Source organism: Leucoraja erinacea, chromosome 5 (genome assembly GCF_028641065.1).
Source record: "Leucoraja erinacea ecotype New England chromosome 5, Leri_hhj_1, whole genome shotgun sequence".
NCBI lineage: Eukaryota > Metazoa > Chordata > Chondrichthyes > Rajiformes > Rajidae > Leucoraja > Leucoraja erinaceus.
Window position 1 is genome coordinate 3371524 of NC_073381.1, and position 20956 is coordinate 3392479.

The 20956-nt window shown below is 45.7% G+C and overlaps 1 protein-coding gene across 3 annotated transcripts in view; it reads right to left on the minus strand.

Moving 5' to 3' along the window:
• The window catches only part of crybg1a (crystallin beta-gamma domain containing 1a), a 213426-nt gene that overhangs the window by 16330 nt on the left and 176140 nt on the right, over positions 1 to 20956 (minus strand). For all 3 annotated transcript variants that reach the window (XR_008723420.1, XM_055634998.1, XM_055634999.1), the window contains 5 exons: positions 16885 to 17011; positions 15636 to 15781; positions 13152 to 13278; positions 11177 to 11209; positions 5859 to 5971 (listed from right to left, as the gene is read on the minus strand). Coding sequence is in view for 2 of the 3 variants with exons in the window: in XM_055634998.1 (XP_055490973.1) it covers positions 5859 to 5971; positions 11177 to 11209; positions 13152 to 13278; positions 15636 to 15781; positions 16885 to 17011 (546 nt within the window). In the remaining variant the exon portion in view is untranslated. The remainder of the gene's footprint in view (positions 1 to 5858; positions 5972 to 11176; positions 11210 to 13151; positions 13279 to 15635; positions 15782 to 16884; positions 17012 to 20956) is intronic.

Sequence of the window (20956 nt, forward strand, 5' to 3'; positions counted from 1 at the left end):
CTAACCACATTTGCCTGTAGTTCATAAGTTATAGCGACTATTTTCCTGTGGTGTTTTGTGGATCTGATTTGACAGTTGCAGTTAATATTCATTTTGCAGATCTGGGTGTTAGTTTAGGTTGTAAGTGTAGATTGATGATGTATGTGAACCAATCACACATAAGCCAGCATCACTAACTCCACCCCACAATGACACATACTAACACTTGTTCCCGACACTGCCAGTTCGAGCAGCTAGGATGCACTGACAACCTGTCGTCCTCAATGCTGCTAAGTTTTAAGTGCTCATTAAAGATGTGTTTAAATCACACACAGTCTCTGGCTCCTGTTTACAGTAAGTTTATTAGTTTAGATTATTATCGTTATATATATTTTGATAGAAACATAGAAATTAGGTGCAGGTGTAGGCCATTCAGCCCTTCGAGCCAGCACAGCCATTCAATCTCGAAAGATAGCGGAGTCAGGGGATATGGGGAGAAGGCAGGAACGGAGTACTGATTGGGGATGATCAGCCATGATCACACTGAATGGCGGTGCTGGCATGAAGGGCCGAATGGCCTACTCCTGCACCTATTGTCGATCGTCAATACGATCATGGCTGATCATCCAAAACCCGTTCCTGCTTTCTCCCCATATGCCTCGATTCTGTTAGCCCTAAGAGCTGAATCCAACTCCCCCTTGAAAACATCCCGTGAATTGGCCTCCACTGCCTTCTGTGGCAGAGAATTCCACAGATTCAAAACTCTCTGGGTGAAACAGTTTTTCCTCATCTCAGTCCTAAATGGCCTACCCCTTATCATTGCGTAAGAAAGGTCTCGACCCGAAACATCACCTGTTCCTTAGCTCCATAGATGCTGCCTCACCCGCTGAATTTCTCCAGTATTTTTGTCGACCTTATTATTGCGTGCTATCTAGTCAGCGGAAAAGTTATAGACACACACACACACACACAATCGGCTTGATTGCCTGTGTGTGTGTGTGTGTGTGTGTGTGTGTGTGTGTGTATGTATATATATATATATATATAACTTTTGTGTACGGATACAAGATAAAGGGTATAATGCAGGGGTTCCCAACCTTTTTCGTCCCATTTACCACTGGCAACTTTAATAGCACTTAACAATATTATTTTACTTACTTATGAACAACTAATGAGCCAAACACAGTCAGTCAATGAGAACAAATATGTACAAATCCAGAATCAACAAATTTACCCCCCTGGGTAGGCGAAGGTTGGGATCCCTTGGTATAACGTTTAGTGCAAGTTAAGTCCAGCAACGTCCAACTATAGATAGTTTAAATGTCTCTAAGTTTCACAAAAATCCAATAAAGTCCGATTGAAGGTAGTCTGAAGGTCTCCAATGAGGTGGATAATAGTTCAAGACTGCTCTCTAGTTGGTGATAGGTTGGTTCAGTTGCCTGATAACAGCTGGGAAGAAACTGTCCCTGAATCTGGAGGTGTGTGCGTTTTCACACCTGTACCTCTTGCCTGATGGGAGAGGGGAGAAGAGGGGAGTGACTGAGGCAAGGTTGGTCCTTAATTATGCTGGTGGTCTTGCCGAGGCAGCATGAGGTGGAGGTGGAGTCTGTATCTTTGTGATGTGTACTGAGGTACAATGAAAATCTTTGTTTTGCATTCTTTCCAATCGGATAATACTATACATAAATGCAATCATGTGAAACTCAGGTGCAGTAGGGAGAGAAAAGGGGGAGATTCAGAATGCAGAATATAGTTCTAGCTTGCAAGGTCCACAATTAGGTCCCTTCCCGAATTGCCATTACCAAAACAAAGTGCTGAAGTAACTCAGACAGCATCCTTGGAGGGATAGACACAAAATGCTGGAGTAACTCAGTGGGTCAGGCAGCAGTCCCTAGAGAAAAGGAATAGGTGTCGAGACCATTCTTCAGACTGAGAGTCAGGGAAGGGGGACATTGGACATGAACAGAACAAAGCAGACTCATCAGTGACTCAGGAAAGGTGGAGCCCACAATAAACAATAGGTGCAGGAGTAGGCCATTCGGCCCTTCGACACAGCACCACCATTCACTGTGATCATGGCTGATCATCCACAATCAGTACCCCGTTCCTGCCCTCTCCCCATATCCCTTGACTACGCTATCTTTAAGAGCTCTATCTAACTCTCTGTTGAAAGCATCCAGAAAATCGGCCTCCACAGCCTTCTGAGGCAGAGAATTCCACAGATTCACAACTCCCTGTGAGAAAAAGTGTTTCCTCATCCCCATTCTAAATGGCCTACCCCTTATTCTTAAACTGTGGCCCCTGGTTCTGGACTCCCCCAACATCGGGAACATGTTTCCTGCCTCTAGCGTGTCCAATCCCTTAATAATCTTACACGTTTCAATAAGATACCCTCTCATCCTAAATTCCAGAGTGTACATTTAGTGTACACAATGTCCAAGCATCCTTGGAGGGAATGGACAAAAGATGAGAACAGGAGGGCACCAGTAATCATAGAGGGGGGGACAGTGAGAGAGGGTCTCCCATCACCTGTCCATTCCCTCCACAGATGCCTCCTGACCCGCTGAGTTACTTCAGAACTTAAGGCACAAAATGCTGGAATAACTCAGTGGGTCAGGCAGCATCTCTGGAGGCAGCATCTCAGTCTGAAGAAGGGTCTCGACTGATATGTCACCCATTCCCCACCCCCTGCCTGACCTGCTGAGTTACTCCAGCATTTTGTGTTGATCTTCAGTTCAGCTTAGTTTGTTGTCACATGTATTGAGGTACAATGAACAGCCTTTGTTGTCCCCCGCCCCCGATCAGTCTGAAGAAGGGTTTCGGCCCGAAACGTTGCCTATCTCCTTCGCTCCATAGATGCTGCTGCACCTGCTGAGTTACTCCAGCATTTTGTGTTGATCTTCAGTTCAGCTTAGTTTGTTGTCACATGTATTGAGGTACAATGAACAGCCTTTGTTGTGATGCTTGTTACAAGATTCAAGAGAGTTTATTGTCATGTGTCCCAGATAGGACTATGAAATTCTTGCTTTGCTTCAGCACAACAGAGTTATAGCAGGCATGAATACAGAACAGATCAGTGTGTCCATATACCATTGGATAAGTATATATATATATATATACACATGAATAAATAAAACTGATAAAGTGCAAATAAACAGATAACGGGCTATTAATGTTCAGAGTTTTGTTTGAGTTGAGTTCAATAGCCTGATGGCTGTGGGGAAGCAGCTGTTTCTGAACCAGGATTCAGTGGAATACTGAACCACTATTCAGTGGAAAGACAAAACATGATTACAATCAAACCTTTTACGGTCTGGATCGGGATGTATCGGGAGGTAGAGCATCACTCAGCATTGGACAATTCTATACTGGACAATTATTTTTTACATTTTTATCAAGCCAATTAATCAAACCAATTAACCTACAAACCTGTACGTCTTTGGTGTGTGGGAGGAAACCTCCAGAGATCTCAGAGAAAACCCACGCAGATCACGGGGAGAACGTACAAATTCCATACAGACAGCACCCGTAGTCGGGATCGAACCAGGGTCTCTGGCGCTGCATTTTGCTGTAAGGCAGCAACTCTACCGCTGCGCCACCGTGACTGTAGATACATGTTCAGTGCAAGGTGCAAACCAGCATCTGCAGTTCCTTCCTACACGTTTACTCCAGAGGTGACATGCCCAGAATGAAAGGATGGTCACTTAGGAGGGAGATGAGGAGGAATTTCTTTACTCAGAGGGTGGTGAATCTAAGGAATTCATTGCCTGAGAAGGCTGTGGAGGCATGGATATTTATGATATTGGATATTTTGAAATGGATATTTTTAAGGCAGAGATAGATTCTTTGATCAATACAGGTGTCAGGGGTTATGGGGAGAAGGCAGGAGAATGGGGTTAGGAGGGAAAGATAGATCAGCCATGATTGAGTGGCAGAGTAGACTTGATGGGCCGAATGGCCTAATTATGCTTCTGTCTCTGATGAGCTTTGCGTTTTGCTCAGGTTTGTCATTATAACCATTAATAACCATATAACAATTACACCACGGAAACAAGCCATCTCGGCCCTTCTAGTCCGTGCCGAACACTTATGACTCTGTCCCACTTAGGAAACCTGAACAGAAACCTCTGTAGACTTTGCGCCCCACCCAAGGTTTCCATGCGGTTCCCGGAGGTTTTTGTCAGTCACCCTACCTGCTTCCACTACCTGCAACCTCCGGCAACCACCTGCAACCTCCGGGAACTGCACGGAAACCTTGGGTGGGGCTCAAAGTCTCCAGAGGTTTCTGTTCAGGTTTCCTAAGTGGGACAGGGGCATAACTCTCCCCTAGTCCCATCTACCTGAACTCAGACCATAACCCTCCATTCCTTTCCCGTCCATATACCTATCCAATTTATTTTTAAATTATAAAATCGAACCTGCCTCCACCACTTCCACTGGAAGCTCATTCCACACCGCTACCACTCTCTGAGTAAAGAAGTTCCCCCTCATGTTACCCCTAAACTCTGTCCCTTAATTCTCAAATCATGTCCTCTTGGTTGAATCTTCCCTACTCTCAATGAGAAAAGCTGATCCACATCAACTCTGTCTATCCCTCTCATCATTTTAAAGACCTCCATCAAGTCCCCCCTTAACCTTCTGCGCTCCTTGTGTTGCCTGCAGGCAGTGGAGGCCAATCATCCAGACCAGCGGCCTTCCTTCTGCTGGAGGTATTTCCACAATGCTCTCGAGTTTGGAGTTCCAGGACGTGCAAACTCCATACAGACAGCACCCGTGGTCAGGATGGAACCCGGGTCTTTGGCGCTGTAAGGCAGCAACTCTACCGCTGCGCCCCAGATTGTGGCTCTGATTCCCCCTCATTGATGAACTGTACACTGCACAGGAAGCGAGCGGGCAAGATCATCTCTGACCCCTCTCACCCTGGCCACAAACTCTTTGAATCACTTCCCTCTGGAAGGCGACTCCGGACGGTCAAAGCTGCCACAGCCAGACATAAAAACAGTTTTTATCCACGAGTAGTAGCTCTACTCAATAACCAAAAATCTGTAGCCTCCTTTTGCTCTGGTATTTCACATGTTTAATCAATGATGTTTTATTATTAATGTTTAACGCTTTATGTATCATTCCTAACTGTCACTGTATGTCAATAGACAATAGGTGCAGGAGTAGGCCATTTGGCCCTTCAAACCAGCACCGCCATTCAATGTGATCATGGCTGATCATCCCCAACCCCGTTCCTGCCTTCTCCCCATATCCCCTGACTCCGCTATCTTTAAGAGCCCCATCTAACTCTCTCTTGATCGTATCCAGAGAACCGGCCTCCACCGCCCTCTGAGGCAGAGAATTCCACAGACTCACCACTCTCTGTGAGAAAAAGTGTTTCCTCGCCTCCTTTCTAAATGGCTTACTCCTTATTCTTAAACGGTGGCCCCTGGTTCTGGACTCCCCCAACATCGGGAACATGTTTCCTGCCTCTAGCGTGTCCAAGCCCTTAACAATCTTATATGTTTCAATGAGATCTCCTCTCATCCTTCTAAACTCCAGAGTGTACAAGCCCGGCTGCTCCATTCTCTCAGCATATGACAGTCCCGCCATCCCGGGAATTAACCTTGTAAACCTACGCTGCACTCCCTCAATAGCAAGAATGTCCTTCCTCAAATTAGGGGACCAAAAGTGCACACAATACTCCAGGCGTGGTCTCACTAGGGCTCTGTACAACTGCAGAAGGACCTATATTCGATTCCTCTTGTCATCAAGGCCAACCTGCCATTCGCTTTCTTCGTCATGTTGCCACTTGCGGGCAGAGCACCAAGGCAAATTCCTTGTATGTGAATACTTGGCCAATAAAATTATTCATTCATTCAGTTCATGCTGCTCACCTGCCAGCGAGAACTTCAAAGGACTTGGGTGAAAATCCATCGGGAAAATGGACTGTGTCCATGTCGATAATTTGTACACTGCCTTGAAGTTCTGGCTCAGAAAACAAGCTCACCTGCTCAAGATAAATTTTAACCAGTGTTAAGAAGCATGCAATACACTTGAAACCCAGATATATAGCACATGATATCGAATACAATAGGATTTTACTTATCCCAGGAGGGAAATTAAATGTTCTGACAGTCATAAAAATCACATACATGAAACATGAAAATAAAGTGACCAGTGCTAATGCTTTGGGGATGTGCAAAGATTGAGGAGGTGTGGGAGTCAATCTCATTCTACCCCACGACAGAAAGGGGGGAAGGAGTTGTACAGTTTGATAGCCACAGGGAAGAAGGATCTCCTGTGGCGTTCTGTGCTGCATCGTGGTGGAACCAGTCTGTTGCTGAAGGTGCTCCTCAGGTTGACCAGTGTGTCGTATAACCATATAACAATTACAGCACGGAAACAGGCCATCTCGACCCTTCTAGTCCGTGCCGAACACATAATCTCCCCTAGTCCCATCCACCTGCGCTCAGCCCATAACCCTCCATTCCCTTCCCATCCATATAACTATCCAATTTATTTTTAAATGATAAAAACAAACCTGCCTCCACCACCTTCACTGGAAGCTCATTCCACACAGCTACCACTCTCTGAGTAAAGAAGTTCCCCCTCATGTTGCCCCTAAACTTCTGTCCCTTAATTTTCATGTCATGTCCCCTTGTTTGAATCTTCCCTACTCTCAGTGGGAAAAGCTTTTCCACGTCAACTCTGTCTATCCCTCTCATCATTTTAAAAAACCTCTATCAAGTCCCCCCTTAACCTTCTGCGCTCCAAAGAATAAAGCCCTAACTTGTTCAACCTTTCTCTGTAACTTAGTTGCTGAAACCCAGGCAACATTCTAGTAAATCTCCTCTGTACTCTCTCTATTTTGTTGACATCCTTCCTATAATTAGGCGACCAAAATTGTACACCATACTCCAGAATTGGCCTCACCAATGCCTTGTACAATTTTAACATTACATCCCAACTTCTATACTCAATGCTCTGGATTTATAAAGGCCAGCACACCAAAAGCTTTCTTTACCACCCTATCTACATGAGATTCCACTTTCAGGGAACTGTGCAGTTATTCCCAGATCCCTCTGTTCACCTACATTCTTCAATTCCCTACCATTTACCATGTACGTCCTATTTTGATTTGTCCTGCCAAGATGTAGCACCTCACACTTATCAGCATTAAACTCCATCTGCCATCTTTCAGCCCACTCTTCCAACTGGCATAAATCTCTCTGTAGACTTTGAAACTCTACTTCATTACCCGCAACCCCACCTATCTTAGTATCATCTGCATACTTACTAATCCAATTTACCACACCATCATCCAGATCATTGATGTACATGACAAACAACAGTGGACCCAACACAGATCCCTGTGGCACCCCACTCGTCACTGGCCTCCAACCTGACAAACAACCATCCACCATTACTCTCTGGCATCTCCCATTCAGCCACTGTTGAATCCATCTTGCTACTCCACCATTAATACCCAACCATTGAACCTTCTTAACCAACCTTCCATGAGGAACCTTGTCAAAGGCCTTACTGAAGTCCATATACACAACATCCACTGCTTTACCCTCATCAATTTCCCGAGTAACATCTTCAAAAAATTCAAGAAGATTAGTTAAACATGACCTTCCAGGCACAAATCCATGTTGACTGTTCCTAATCAGACCCTGTTTATCCAGATGCTTATATATATTATCTCTAAGTATTCTTTCCATTAATTTGCCCACCACTGACGTCAAACTAACAGGTCTATAATTGCTAGGTTAACTCTTAGACCCCTTTTTAAACAATGGAACACCATGCGCAGTACGCCAATCCTCCGGCACTATTCCCGTTTCTAATGACATTTGAAATATTTCTGCCATAGCCCCTGCTATTTCTACACTAACTTCCCTCAATGTCCTAGGGAATATCCTGTCCGGACCTGGAGACTTATCCACTTTTATATTTCTCAAAAGTGTCAATACTTCAGTTAGTCATGGAGGGGGTGAGCTGTATTGTCCAGGATGCTCTGCAGTTTGAGGAGCATCCTCCCCTCCAAGACCATCTCCAGTGAGTCCAACTGCACCCACAGGATGGAGCCAGTTTGTTGATCCTATTGGCGTCCGCAGCCTTCGCCCTGCTGCCCCAGCACACGGCAGTGAAGAAGATGGCACTGGCTACCACCGACTGGTAGAACATCTGCAGCATCTCACTGCAGACGTTGAAGGAGCGGAACCTTCTCAAAAAGTACAGCCGTCTCTGTCCCTTCTTGTACAGGGCCTCAGTGTTCCTGGACCAGTCCAGTTTACTGTCCAGGTACACTCCGAGATATTTGTACTCCCTGGTAAACTGCACATCCACACCATTGATGGAGACAGGGGACAGGGGTGTTCCTCTCCTCCTAAAGTCCACCATTAACCCCTTAGTCTTGTCGCTGTTGAGGTGCAGGTGATTCAGCCCACACCACCCAACAAAGTCGATGACTACACCTCTGTATTCAGCTTCCCTCCTCTCACTGTTGCAGCCCACAATTCCAGAGTCATCTGTAAACCTCTGCAGGAGGCAGGAGTCCAGGTTATAACTGAAGTCCAAAGTTTGGATGGTAAACAGGAAGGGAGAGAGAACCATCCCCAGTAGGGCCCCTGTGTTGCTCATCACCATATGCAAAATATACATAATGTAAAATGCATAATGTAACATAAGTTATATAACTTATGATGCAAAATTCACCATCTCTGCTGTTTTAGATTATAGTTTGTAAGTTCTAGGAGTCGAATTATACCATTCGGCCCATCAAGTCTATTCTGCTATTCAATCATGGCTGATCCATCCTTCTCTCTCATTCCCATTCTCCTGCCTTTCCCAATAACCCCTAACACCCGTTCAGAGATTGATCCATGGGATGGCGGGACTTGTCATACGAGGAAAGATTGAAAAGAATAGGCTTGTATTCACTGGAGTTTTGAAGGATGAGGGGGGTCTGAGAGAAACATAGAAAATTATAAAAGGACTGGCTAGATGCAGGAAAAATTTTCCCAATGTTGGGCGAGTTCAGAACCAGGGGCCACAGTCTTAGAATAAAGGGGAGGTCGTTTAGGACTGAGATGCGAAAAACGTTTTCACCCAGAGTTGTGAATTTGTGGAATTCCCTGCCATAGAGGGCAGTGGAGGCCAAGTCACTGGATGGATTTAAGAGAGAGTTAGATAGAGCTCTAGGGGGCTAGTGGAATCAAGGGATACGGGGAGAAGGCAGGCACGGGTTATTGATTGGGGACGATCAGCCATGATCACAATGAATGGCGGTGCTGGCTAGAAGGGCCGAATGGCCTCCTCCTGCACCTATTTTCTATGTTTCTAATCAAGAATCTATGTACTAGCAGTCTTTCCAGGTGCGACAGAGGTTCACCTGCATCTCCTCCAACCTCATCTATTGCATCCTCTGCTCTAGGTGTCAACTGCTCTACATCGGTGAGACCAAGCGTTGGCTTGGCGATCGCTTCGCCCAACACCTCTGCTCAGTTCGCAATAACCAACCTGATCTCCCGGTGGCTCAGCACTTCAACTCCCCCTCACATTCCGAATCCGACCTTTTTGTCCTGGGCCTCCTTCGTGGCCAGAGTGAGTCCCACCGTAAATTGGAGGAACAGCACCTCATATTTTGCTTGGGCAGTTTACACCCCAGCGGTATGAACTTTGGCTTCTCCAATTTCAGGTAGTCCTTGCTTTCTCCTTCCTTCCCCTCCCCTTCCCAGCTCTCCCACAGCGCAGTCTCTGCCTTTTCCTTTCTTCTCCCCCCCCCCCAACCCCACATCAGTCTGAAAAAGGGTCTCGACCCTAAACGTCACCTATTCCTTCGCTCCATAGATGCTGCCTCACCCGCTGAGTTTAATCAAGAATCTATCCATCTCTGCCTTAAAAATATCCATGTGACTTGGTCTCCACATCTGCGTGTGGCAATGAGTTCCACAGATTCACCACCCTCTGACTAAAGAAATTCCTCCTCATCTCCTTTCTAAAGGAACGTCCTTCGATTCTGAAGCTATGACCACAGCAATGGAACAAAGATTAGATATGTAGATTTGTTCCCATTCAGCAATTTGACACTGAACCTGCTACAAATTCAGCTAATATATACTGCACATCCCCGTAATATTCAGCACAGGTAGTTCTGGTATGAAGCGATAGAAGGGCGTAGAACAGTATAGCATGGGAATAGACAGTAGGTGCAGGAGTAGGCTATTCAGCCCTTCCAGCCAGCACCACCATTCAATGTCTGATCATCCCCAATCAGTACCCCGTTCCCACCTTCTCCCCATATCCCGACTCCGCTATCTTCAAGACACCTATCTAGCTCTCTCTTAAAAGTATCCAGAGAACCTACTTCCACCGCCCTCTGAGGCAGAGAATTCCACAGACTCACAACTCTCAGTGAGAAAAAGTGTTTCCTCGTCTCCGTTCTAAATGGCTTACCGCTTATTCTTAAACTGTCGCCCTGGTTCTGGGCTCCCCCAACATCGGGAACATGTTTCCTGCCTCTAGTGTGTCCAAACCCTTAATAATCTTATATGTTTCAATAAGATCTCCTCTCACCCTTTAAAAATTCCAGAGCATACAAGCCCAGCCGCTCCATTCTCTCAGCAAATGACAGTCCTGCCTTCCCTCGGGAATTAACCGTGTAAACCTACGCTGCACTCCCTCAATGGCAAGAATGTCCTTCCTCAAATTTGGAGACCAAAACTGCACACAATACTCCAGGTGAGGTCTCACTAGGGCTCTGTACAACGTGATTCCAAGTTAAACTAATCCCCTCTGCCTGCATGTGATTAACATTCCTCCATATCCACTTTTGCTTCAAACCATAGATACTGTGGATTAAAAAAAAAATGTCTTAAGAGCCTGTCCCACTTGGCGATTTTTTTCAGCGACTGCTGGTGTCATATCAGTGTCGCCAAACGATTTTGAACATTTCTAAATCCAGCAGCAACAAAAAAATGTTGCAACTCTTGAAAAACACCGCGTGGCAAAACGTCATCACGCAACAAATTCTTTGGTGACCTGATACTTCAGTCAATGATGCCGGCAGTCGCCGAAAAAAAAAATTGCCAAGTGGGACAGGCCCTTAACTGACATTTGAGTAAATCGACATTTGAAGTTTCAAGAACCTCGATAAATTTCTTTGATAGAACAAAAGTGAATGAAAATACAGAACATTCCACCATACCTTGATTTTAGACAGTTCATGATCCATTGTATCCTGAAATAAAAAGGCAGACCTTATGAAGGTTTACTTGTATACATCACCATGTCATGCATCACTATTAGCTTCTTATCTGCCTTATAAAGTTATCAGCGTTCATAGATTAAGTTTGTTTGTGGCACAGCGGTGCAGCTGGAAGAGCTGTCAGACAGTCATATTTGATCCCGACCTCAGATGCTGTCTGTGTGGAGTTTGCAAGTCAAGTCAAGTCAAGGGAGATTTGCACAATCTCCCTGTGACCGTGCAGGTGCTCCAGAGGATTATATGCTGTATGCGACGGTTGATTGGGTGGAAAGCGAGGACAAGGGAGCGAGTAGCGGGATCCAGTGAACATTTTGTGTCTACCTTCGAATTTATCCAGCATCTGCAGTTCTTTCTTACACATAGATGCAAGTGGGGAATGGTTAACACCATCGCTTGTTAAATGACAGAGCGAATACACTGTCTTCACATTTTAGTTTGAAATTCATACAATTTCAGATATTTCTTTATTCCCCTTTTCCAACATTTCACTACGTAGGACGATGTAGGGAACATGTGGACAACTGTGGAGGCCAAGTCATTGGGTATTTCTAAGCCGGTGATTGACAGATTGAATGGCAGAGTGGACTTGATGGGCCGAATGGCCTAATTCTGCTCCTATCAGTTCCCCGGCTAACCCGTCTAGAAATATGATCTGCAGTTTCACATTGGGAAAACAACTCCTAGCATCCATCCATCCATCCAGCCAACTGAGGCAAAAGCACACTGGATAGCCACCAAGTGGTCACAGGAGTGGAAGGCAACCTCATCTCCATTACACAGCTACATCTCTTCACCAGATAAAAGCTGTCCAGGGTCTGAGCTCCCCAGAGGAGCATGGATGAAGCTCAACAGACTTGGTACTGGAGTTGGGCGTTTCAATGCCAGCGTGTGGAGATGGGGGCTCCCTCCGCCAGAGCCCAGCCTGTGAATGTGGAGCAGAACAACAGACAGCCAACCATGTCATCTCTGGGTGCCCGCTCTACCACCCACCAAATGGAGCTGTGTCAGGGCCTGGCAGACATTGACACCAACAGAGACAACAAACCTGGCTGCTCAACACCCGGCTCGAGATCTAACTATTCCTTTGGTTTATTTATGTTTCATTCGCAAGAAGAAAATCTGTAGCCTATAAAGGGCCAGTAATTCAGGTGAGATTTTTTCACCAGGAAATGATAAATCTTCTAAATTTTCATCTAGTCCCTTATTTAAGTACCACCTGTAGTGCTTAACACCAAGATAGTAGTTTAAGGCACAGAGTCACCAAAGACCCATTTAAAAAAAGAACAAAGTTCACCATGGACCCAGAGAGATTGCCTCCCACCACCAACAGCTAAAGCTCCCCGGACGCTGCATTTGGTCAAAAGCTGATGAAAGCCGAGATATCCAAGCCAAGCAAGTCAAGAGTGTTTAATGTTTAAGAAACAAGTGCAGATGCTGGAAAAATCGAAGGTAGACAAAAATGCTGGAGAAACGCAGCTGGAGAGAAGGAATAGGCGACGTTTCAGGTCGAGAACCTTCTTCAGTGTCAACCCGAAACATTGCCTGTGCCTCCTCTCCATAGGTGCTGCCTCACCCGCTGAGTTTCGCCAACATTTTTGTCTGCCCGAGAGTGTTTAGTCGTCATTTGTAACGACAACGGAACGTCACCGAGTTCTTACTTCCGGCATTAACCTACAAAGCTGCGCGTCTTTGGAGCGTGGGAGGAAACCGGAGCAGCCGGAGAAAACCCACGCAGGTCACGGTGAGAACGTACAAACTCCGTGAGGACAGCACCCGTAGTCAGGATGGCGCCCAGGTCTCTGGCGCTGTGAGGCAGCGACTCTACCGCTGCGCCACCGTGCTACCGATTAGCTTCTTCTGTTCAATGTTTGGAATAAATTCAACTGCATGAAAGGTGAATGGAAAGGTGACCCACCACTAGAACAGGTTGAATCGAAGCGATGGTCCAATTCGTTGCACCCCAGTCTTCAAAGGTGCTGTACAGCCCCTTCTCCAGAATGTACTGTTCGCCCGTGAAATCTGTATTCTCGTACGCAACCCAGCTGAAAGTCAAGACGAGAACAGACTTGTAATGTATTAACCATATAACCATATAACAGCTACAGCACGAAAAACAGGCCCTCGGCCCTTCTAGTCCGTGCCGAACACATAATCTCCCCTAGTCCCATCCACCTGCGCTCAGGCCATAACCCTCCATTCCTTTCCCGTCCATATAACTATCCAATTTATATTTAAATGATAAAATCGAACCTGCCTCCACCACTTCCACTGGAAGCTCATTCCACACAGCTACCACACTCTGAGTAAAGAAGTTCCCCCTCATGTTACCCCTAAACTTCTGTCCCTTAATTCTGAAGTCATGTCCCCTTGTTTGAATCTTCCCTATTCTCAGTGGGAAAAGCTTATCCACGTCAACTCTGTCTATCCCTCTCATCATTTTAAAGACCTCTATCAAGTCCCCCCTTAACCTTCTGTGCTCCAAAGAATAAAGACCTAACTTGTTCAACCTTTCTCTGTAACTTAGTTGCTGAAAACCAGGCAACATTCTAGTAAATCTCCTCTGTACTCTCTCTATTTTGTTGACATCCTTCCTATAATTGGGCGACCAAAACTGTACACCATACTCCAGAATTGGCATCACCAATGCCTTGTACATTTTAACATTACATCCCAACTTCTATACTCAATGCTCTGATTTATAAAGGCCAGCACACCAAAAGCTTTCTTTACCACCCTATCTACATGAGATTCCACCTTCAGGGAACTGTGCAGTTATTCCCAGATCCCTCTGTTCAACTGCATTCCTCAATTCGCTACCATTTAAAATGTACGTCCTATTTTGATTTGTCCTGCCAAGATATAGCACCTCACACTTATCAGCATTAAACTCCATCTGCCATCTTTCAGTCCACTCTTCCAAATGGCCTAAATCTCTCTGTAGACTTTGAAAATCTACTTCATTATCCACAACACCACCTATCTTAGTATCATCTGCATACTTACTAATCCAATTTACCACGCCATCATCCAGATCATTGATGTACATGACAAACAACAGTGGACCCAACACAGATCCCTGTGGCACCCCACTCGTCACTGGCCTCCAACCTGACAAACAACCATCCACCATTACTCTCTGGCATCTCCCATTCAGCCACTGTTGAATCCATCTTGCTACTCCACCATTAATACCCAACCATTGAACCTTCTTAACCAACCTTCCCGTGAGGAACCTTGTCAAAGGCCTTACTGAAGTCCATATATACAACATCCACTGCTTTACCCTCATCAATTTCCCGAGTAACCTCTTCAAAGAATTCAAGAAGATTAGTTAAACATGGCCTTCCAGGCACAAATCCACGTTGACTGTTCCTAGTCAGACCCTGTTGATCCAGATGCTTATATATATCATCTCCAGCACTTTGCGCTTATCTAGAGAATGAACAGCTTCTTCCCTTTGTAATCAGGCTTCTGAACGGTCCTTCCATAAGCTAGGGCACTGTCCGACGCCTCTACTCCTGTTGTGGACATTGGATCTTATCTATGGAACTGATGCGCTACAATGCTGAGTACTATAATTCTGCACTAAACATCTTTCCCCTTGCTCCACCTTTTGTACTCGAGCACGATTGCATTTATGAATGGCATCATCCAATTTGGATACCATGCAAAACACAGCTTTAGTACACTTGAAAATATTAAAACTAAACCGTTAAATCAATTGCAGTGAAATTACTGAACTGAATTGATTCGAGTTCTTGGGTTTAATATTGTTACTGTGGAGGTAAAGTTTGTAGAGGCACAAACGTGGTGAATAAATGGATTCTGTTTATTCAGGCATTGTAGGTTGGAAATACATGCACGTTTAGCACTCGAACATAACAGTCGTTGTTGTTGCTGAGAGGCTGTTGCCTCGTGGGCTCGGTGGCAGGACACTCTCATGAAGCGAGAGGAAGTGAGAGGAAGCGAAGAGGGAAGGTCAGTTCCTATATACTAGGGCACACCCCTAAAGCCATTTAGAACGGAGACGAGGAAACACCTTTTTCTCACAGAGAGTGGCGAGTCTGTGGAATTCTCTGCCTCAGAGGGCAGTGGAGGCAGGTTCTCTGGATACTTTCAAGAAAGAGCTAGATAGGGCTCTTAAAAATAGCGGAGTCAGGGGATATGGGGAGAAGGCAGGAACGGGGTACTGATTGGGGATGATCAGCCATGATCACATTGAATGGCGTTGCTGGCTCGAAGGGACTACCCCTGCACCTATTGTCTATGGTCTAAAAATCCCGTGACTCCGTCCCGTGAATGCAGATGATCGCATAGCAAGAGTGGCCTAACCACTACAAGTAGCCGCTACAAGTTGACTATTTGACCATTTATTTAAATGCACACGCGTCAGACTCACGTTCCACTGACAACATTTATAGACATTGTCCTCGATCCATGAACAGTCTCTTCCATGATTGGAACCGGCCCCAGTACCTCAATGTTTCCAGCTTTTTCATAAAAGTTTGGTTCGTTGTACATAATCATCACTGGATTTGACAAATCCTATGTATTAAATAATAAATTTAAAAAAAAATCACATAACATTGTTTGATTGAACAGAGAGTGTAATATACTTATGAACAAAGTTATTAAGCAATAATCATTTCCAGAGCATTGTTTGGCTGGATTGAGAATATTATATCAATAGACAATAGGGGCAGGAGTAGGCCATTCGGCCCATCGAGCCAGCACTGCCATTCGATGATCAGCCATGATCACATTGAATGGCGGTGCTGGCTCGAAGGGCCGAATGGCCTACTCCTGGACCTATTGTCTATTGACGTTTAGTAAAAGATAATGCCAGGCAAGTCCGATCAAAGATAGTCCGAAGGTCTCCACATTCTCAGTTCTGCATTTTGCTACGGCTTCTGCCAGCCTCGATCCTTTGAGATTATTGCATTCCTCCAATTGTGCATCCTGATGGGCCTTCAATTGAATCTATTTAATCTATTACAGCCATGCCATCGACTGTCAAAATCCAAAGTTTTAATATCCCTTTTATATCATAGAAACATAGAAATAGGTGCAGGAGTAGGCCATTCGGCCCTTCGAGCCTGCACCGCCATTCAATATGATCATGGCTGATCATCCAACTCAGTATCCCGTACCTGCCTTCTCTCCATACCCCCTGATCCCCTTAGCCACAAGGGCCACATCTAACTCCCTCTTAAATATAGCCAATGAACTGTGGCCTCAACTACCCTCTGTGGCAGAGAATTCCACAGATTCACCACTCTCTGTGTGAAAAATGTTTTTCTCATCTCAGTCCTAAAAGATTTCCCCCCTATCCGTAAACTGTGACCCCTTGTCCTGGACTTCCCCAACATCGGGAACAATCTTCCTGCATCTAGCCTGTCCAACCTCTTAAGAATCTTGTAAGTTTCTATAAGATCTCCCCTCAATCTTCTAAATTCTAGCGAGTACAAGCCGAGTCTATCCAGTCTTTCTTCATATGAAAGTCCTATTCTACCATGGCTGATCTATCTCCCCCTCCTAACCCCATTCTCCTGCCTTCTCCCCATAACCCCCGACACCTCTACAATCGAGCCATCTGCAAGATATAAGTGCATGATTAAATGATGTATATTTAAACAAGGGTTACTCACAACTTGGATGAAACGCAGAGACTGAAGCTGCCCATTGTATCCTCCCCATTCATCCCACGCCCGATACTCTCCTTCCTCAAGTGCGTACTGATGCCCTCGAAAATCCGGCTTCTCATAACCAACCCAGCTAGATGAAATGAGCAAAAAGTTCAAAATCTAAATAAAGTATTTGTGAACAGGGAGTGCAGGCAAAACTATAATATAGTGAAGCACAAAATTATCTGCTGGAGAAAAATCGGTGGATCAGAGAGCATGTTTTAAGTTTAGTTTCGTTCAGAGATACCGCGCGATAACAGGCCCTTCGGCCCACCGAGACCGTGCAGACCAGCGATCCTCGCACATTAACACTAACCTTCACACACTAGGGACAATTTACATTCGTACCAAGACAATTGACCTACAAACCTGCACGTCTTTGGAGTGTGGGAGGAAACCGAAGATCTAGGTGAAAACCCACGCGGTCACGGGGAGAACGTGCAAACTCCGTACTAACAGCATCCGTAGTTGGGATCAAACCAGGGTCTCTGGCAATGTAAGCATTGCAAATTCGAGGAAGGACATTCTTGCTATTGAAGGAGTGCAGCGAAGGTTTACAAGGTTAATTCCCGGGATGGCGGGACTGTCATATGCTGAGAAAATGGAGCAGCTGGGCTTGTGCAGTTTAGAAGGATGAGAGGGGATCTCATTGAAACATATACGATTATTAAGGGTTTGGACAGGCTAGAGGCAGGAAACATGTGCCTGATGTTGGGGGAGTGCAAAACCAGGGGTCACAGTTTAAGGATAAGGGGTAAGCCATTTAGAACGGAGATGAGGAAATACTTGTTCACACAGAGAGTTGTGAGTCTGTGGAATTCTCTGCCTCAGAGGGCGGTGGGGGCAGGTTCTCTGGATGCTTTCAAGAGAGAGGTTGATAGGGCTCTTAAAAATAGCGGAGTCAGGGAATATGGGGAGAAGGCAGGAACAGGGTACTGATTGGGGATGATCAGCCATGATCACATTGAATGGCGGTGTTGGCTCGAGGGGCTGAATGGCCTCTACTCCTGCACCTGTTGTCTATTGTCAGCTGTGGCACATTGATAGTTCATTAATAAGCAAGTTCGTGCACAATTTAAATTTAAGACAGCATTTTCTCGGAGAGAATTTTCTGTTTGGTGCCTGGGTTGCCTTCTAGTCGACGTGCTTTGTTGTGTGCAAGCGGCTCGACAAGAGGGTGTGTTTCACTCCCGAGGAACAGATTTTTTTAGATTGTGCAGAAGTTACTAATTTACAGAAGAACACCAGCACGGTGGTGCAGCTGTAGAGTCGCTGCCTCACAGCGCCAGAGACCCGGGTTCAATCCTGACTACAGGTGCTGTCTGTACGGAGGTTGTACGTTCTCCCCGTGAGATTTCCTCCGGGAGCTCCGGTTTCCTCCCACACTCCAAAGATGTACCAGTTTGTAGGTTAATTGCCATCAGTAAAAATTGTAAATTGTCCCTGGTGTGTGTAGGATAGTGCTAATGCATGGGGTGATCGCTGGTCGGCACGGACATGGTGGGCCGAAGGGCCTGTTTATTCACTATATCTCGTAAGGTCATAAGTGCTAGGAGCAGTATTAGGCCATTCGGCCCATCAAGTCTACTCCGCCATTCAATCATCGCTGATATATCTCTTCCTCCTAACCCCATTCTCCTGCCTTCTCCCCATAACCATTGACACCTGTACTAATCAAGAATCTATCTATTTCTCTGAAAACCATCCACTGACTTGGCCTCCAAAGCCTTCTGTGGCAAAGAATTCCACAGATTCACCACCCTCCGACTAAAGAAATTCCTCCTCATCTCCTTTCTAAAGGAACGTCCTTTAATTCTGTGGCTGTGATCTCTAGTCCTAGACTCTCCCACTAAAGGAAACATCCTCTCCAAATCTATTCTATCCGAGCTTTTCACTATTTGGTACGTTTCAATGAGGGTCCCCCTCATCCTTCTAAACTCCAGCGAGTACAGGCCCAGTGCCGACAAACACTCATCACATGTTAACCCACTCATTCCTGGGATCATTCTCGTGAACCTCCTCTGGACCCTCTCCACAACCAGCACATCCTTCCTCAGATTATGCTGCCATAAATTGCTCATAATTTTCCAAATGCGGCCTTACCAACGCCTTATAGAGCCTCAGAGTTACATCCTTGTTTTTCTATTCCAGTCCTCTCGAAAGAAATGCTTACATTTAAACTAAAGGCTCGCATCTCTGAACTAAACGTTCTATTACCTACCTCAACGACCTCCTCTGGCAGCTTGTTCCACTTACCCACCACCAAGTTCTGAAATCCTGCGTACACTAGTTTGATTTCTTACCCTACGGCTAAATAATTCAGTCATAACCTCATGTCATCGTTCTTCTTTGGTGCATTGTCAACATCATTTAATTACTTGTGGAACTAACTTTCTATTTAAGCCAGTTGGCCTGTGGATAAAAGACCTCACAAAGGGGATGATAGCAAATGTAGCCAAATGCTATTTTCCATCCGATGCACTAATCCATTACAGCGAGTATTTTCCGCTCAATCCCATCATCAGTAACACTAATGTATCACTTACACCAGACCTCTGTATAATTAACATGGAGACACTAGAAACCATAGACGCTCGGAGTTACTCCAGCTTTGTGTGTCCATCTTGGGTTTACACTAACATCTGTAGTTCCTTCCTGCACTGTTTAGGATGAGAGGGGATCTTATTGAAAAATATAAGATTATTAAGGGTTTGGACACGCAAGAGGCAGGGAACATGTTCCCGATGTTGGGGGAGTCCAGAACCAGGGGCCACAGTTTAAGAATAAGGGGTAAGCCATTTAGAATGGAGACGATGAAACACTTTTTCCACACAGAGAGTTGCGAGACTGTGGAATTCTCTGCCTCAGAGGGCGGTGGAAGCCGGTTCTCTGGATGCTTTCAAGAGAGAGCTAGATAGGGCTCTTAAAGCGGATCAGGGGATATGGGGAGAAGGCAGGAACGGGGGACTGATTGGGGATGATCAGCCATGATCACATTGAATGGCGGTGCTGGCTCGAAGGGCCGAATGGCCGACTCCTGCACCTATTGTCTATTGACCAAGGAACAATTACCACCTGGTCACAGGTGTGACTGGAAGACCTGGAAGTCCCTCAATAGGCTCCGTACCGGGATGGGCCGCTGCAAGACCAATGCGAGCAAACGGGGCTATGCAGATGCGGCAGACACAGAATGTGAAATGTGGAACAACTGTACAATCCACGCCACACCTACTATGATGTCCACTCCTTGGTGAACAATGCTGCCTGGAAGATCCAGCAGTGGCAAACGAGAAGGCTGCCCGCTGTGCAAGAACCAGGCCGAACATTTGAAACATAGATGATGGAAATGAAAGAAGAAGATGGCCGATCTATCTCTCCTCCCTAACCACATTCTCCTGCCTTTCCCCCCCCCCCCCCCCCCCCCCCATAACCCCTGACACCCGTACTAATCAAGAATCTATCTATTTTGGCCTTAAAAATATCCATTGACTTGGCCTCCACAGCCCTCTGTGGCAAAGAATTCCACAGATTCACCACCCTCTGGAATAAAGAAATTCCTCCTCATCTTCTTCCTAATGGAATGTCCTTCAATTCTGTGGCTGTGACCTCTGGCCATAGACTCTCCCACTAGTGGAAACATCCTCTCCACGTCCACTCTATCCAAGCCTTTCATTATTCGGTAAGTTTCAATGAGTTCCCCCCTCCAGCGAGTACAGGTCCAGTGCCATCAAACGCTCTCCCACGAGTGGAAACCTCTTCGCAACATCCACTTTATCCAACCCTGTAGATCTTTGATTGATTGTGTAGACCATACAGCATGCTGGCGCTTCTGCCCATCGAATTAGTGTCAACCATTGGTCATCCATGCACACTAGTTCTGTTATTCCACTTTCTCGCTACTCTACTAGTTTTTGTTTCCGCCACAACAGACCAACGGTGGATGCGATCTCGCTGGGCTTTGGAAGGAGTAGGAGGGGGACCCACAGCCCCATTTATATCAACGGGTCGTTGGTTGAAAGGGTCAAGAACTTCAAAT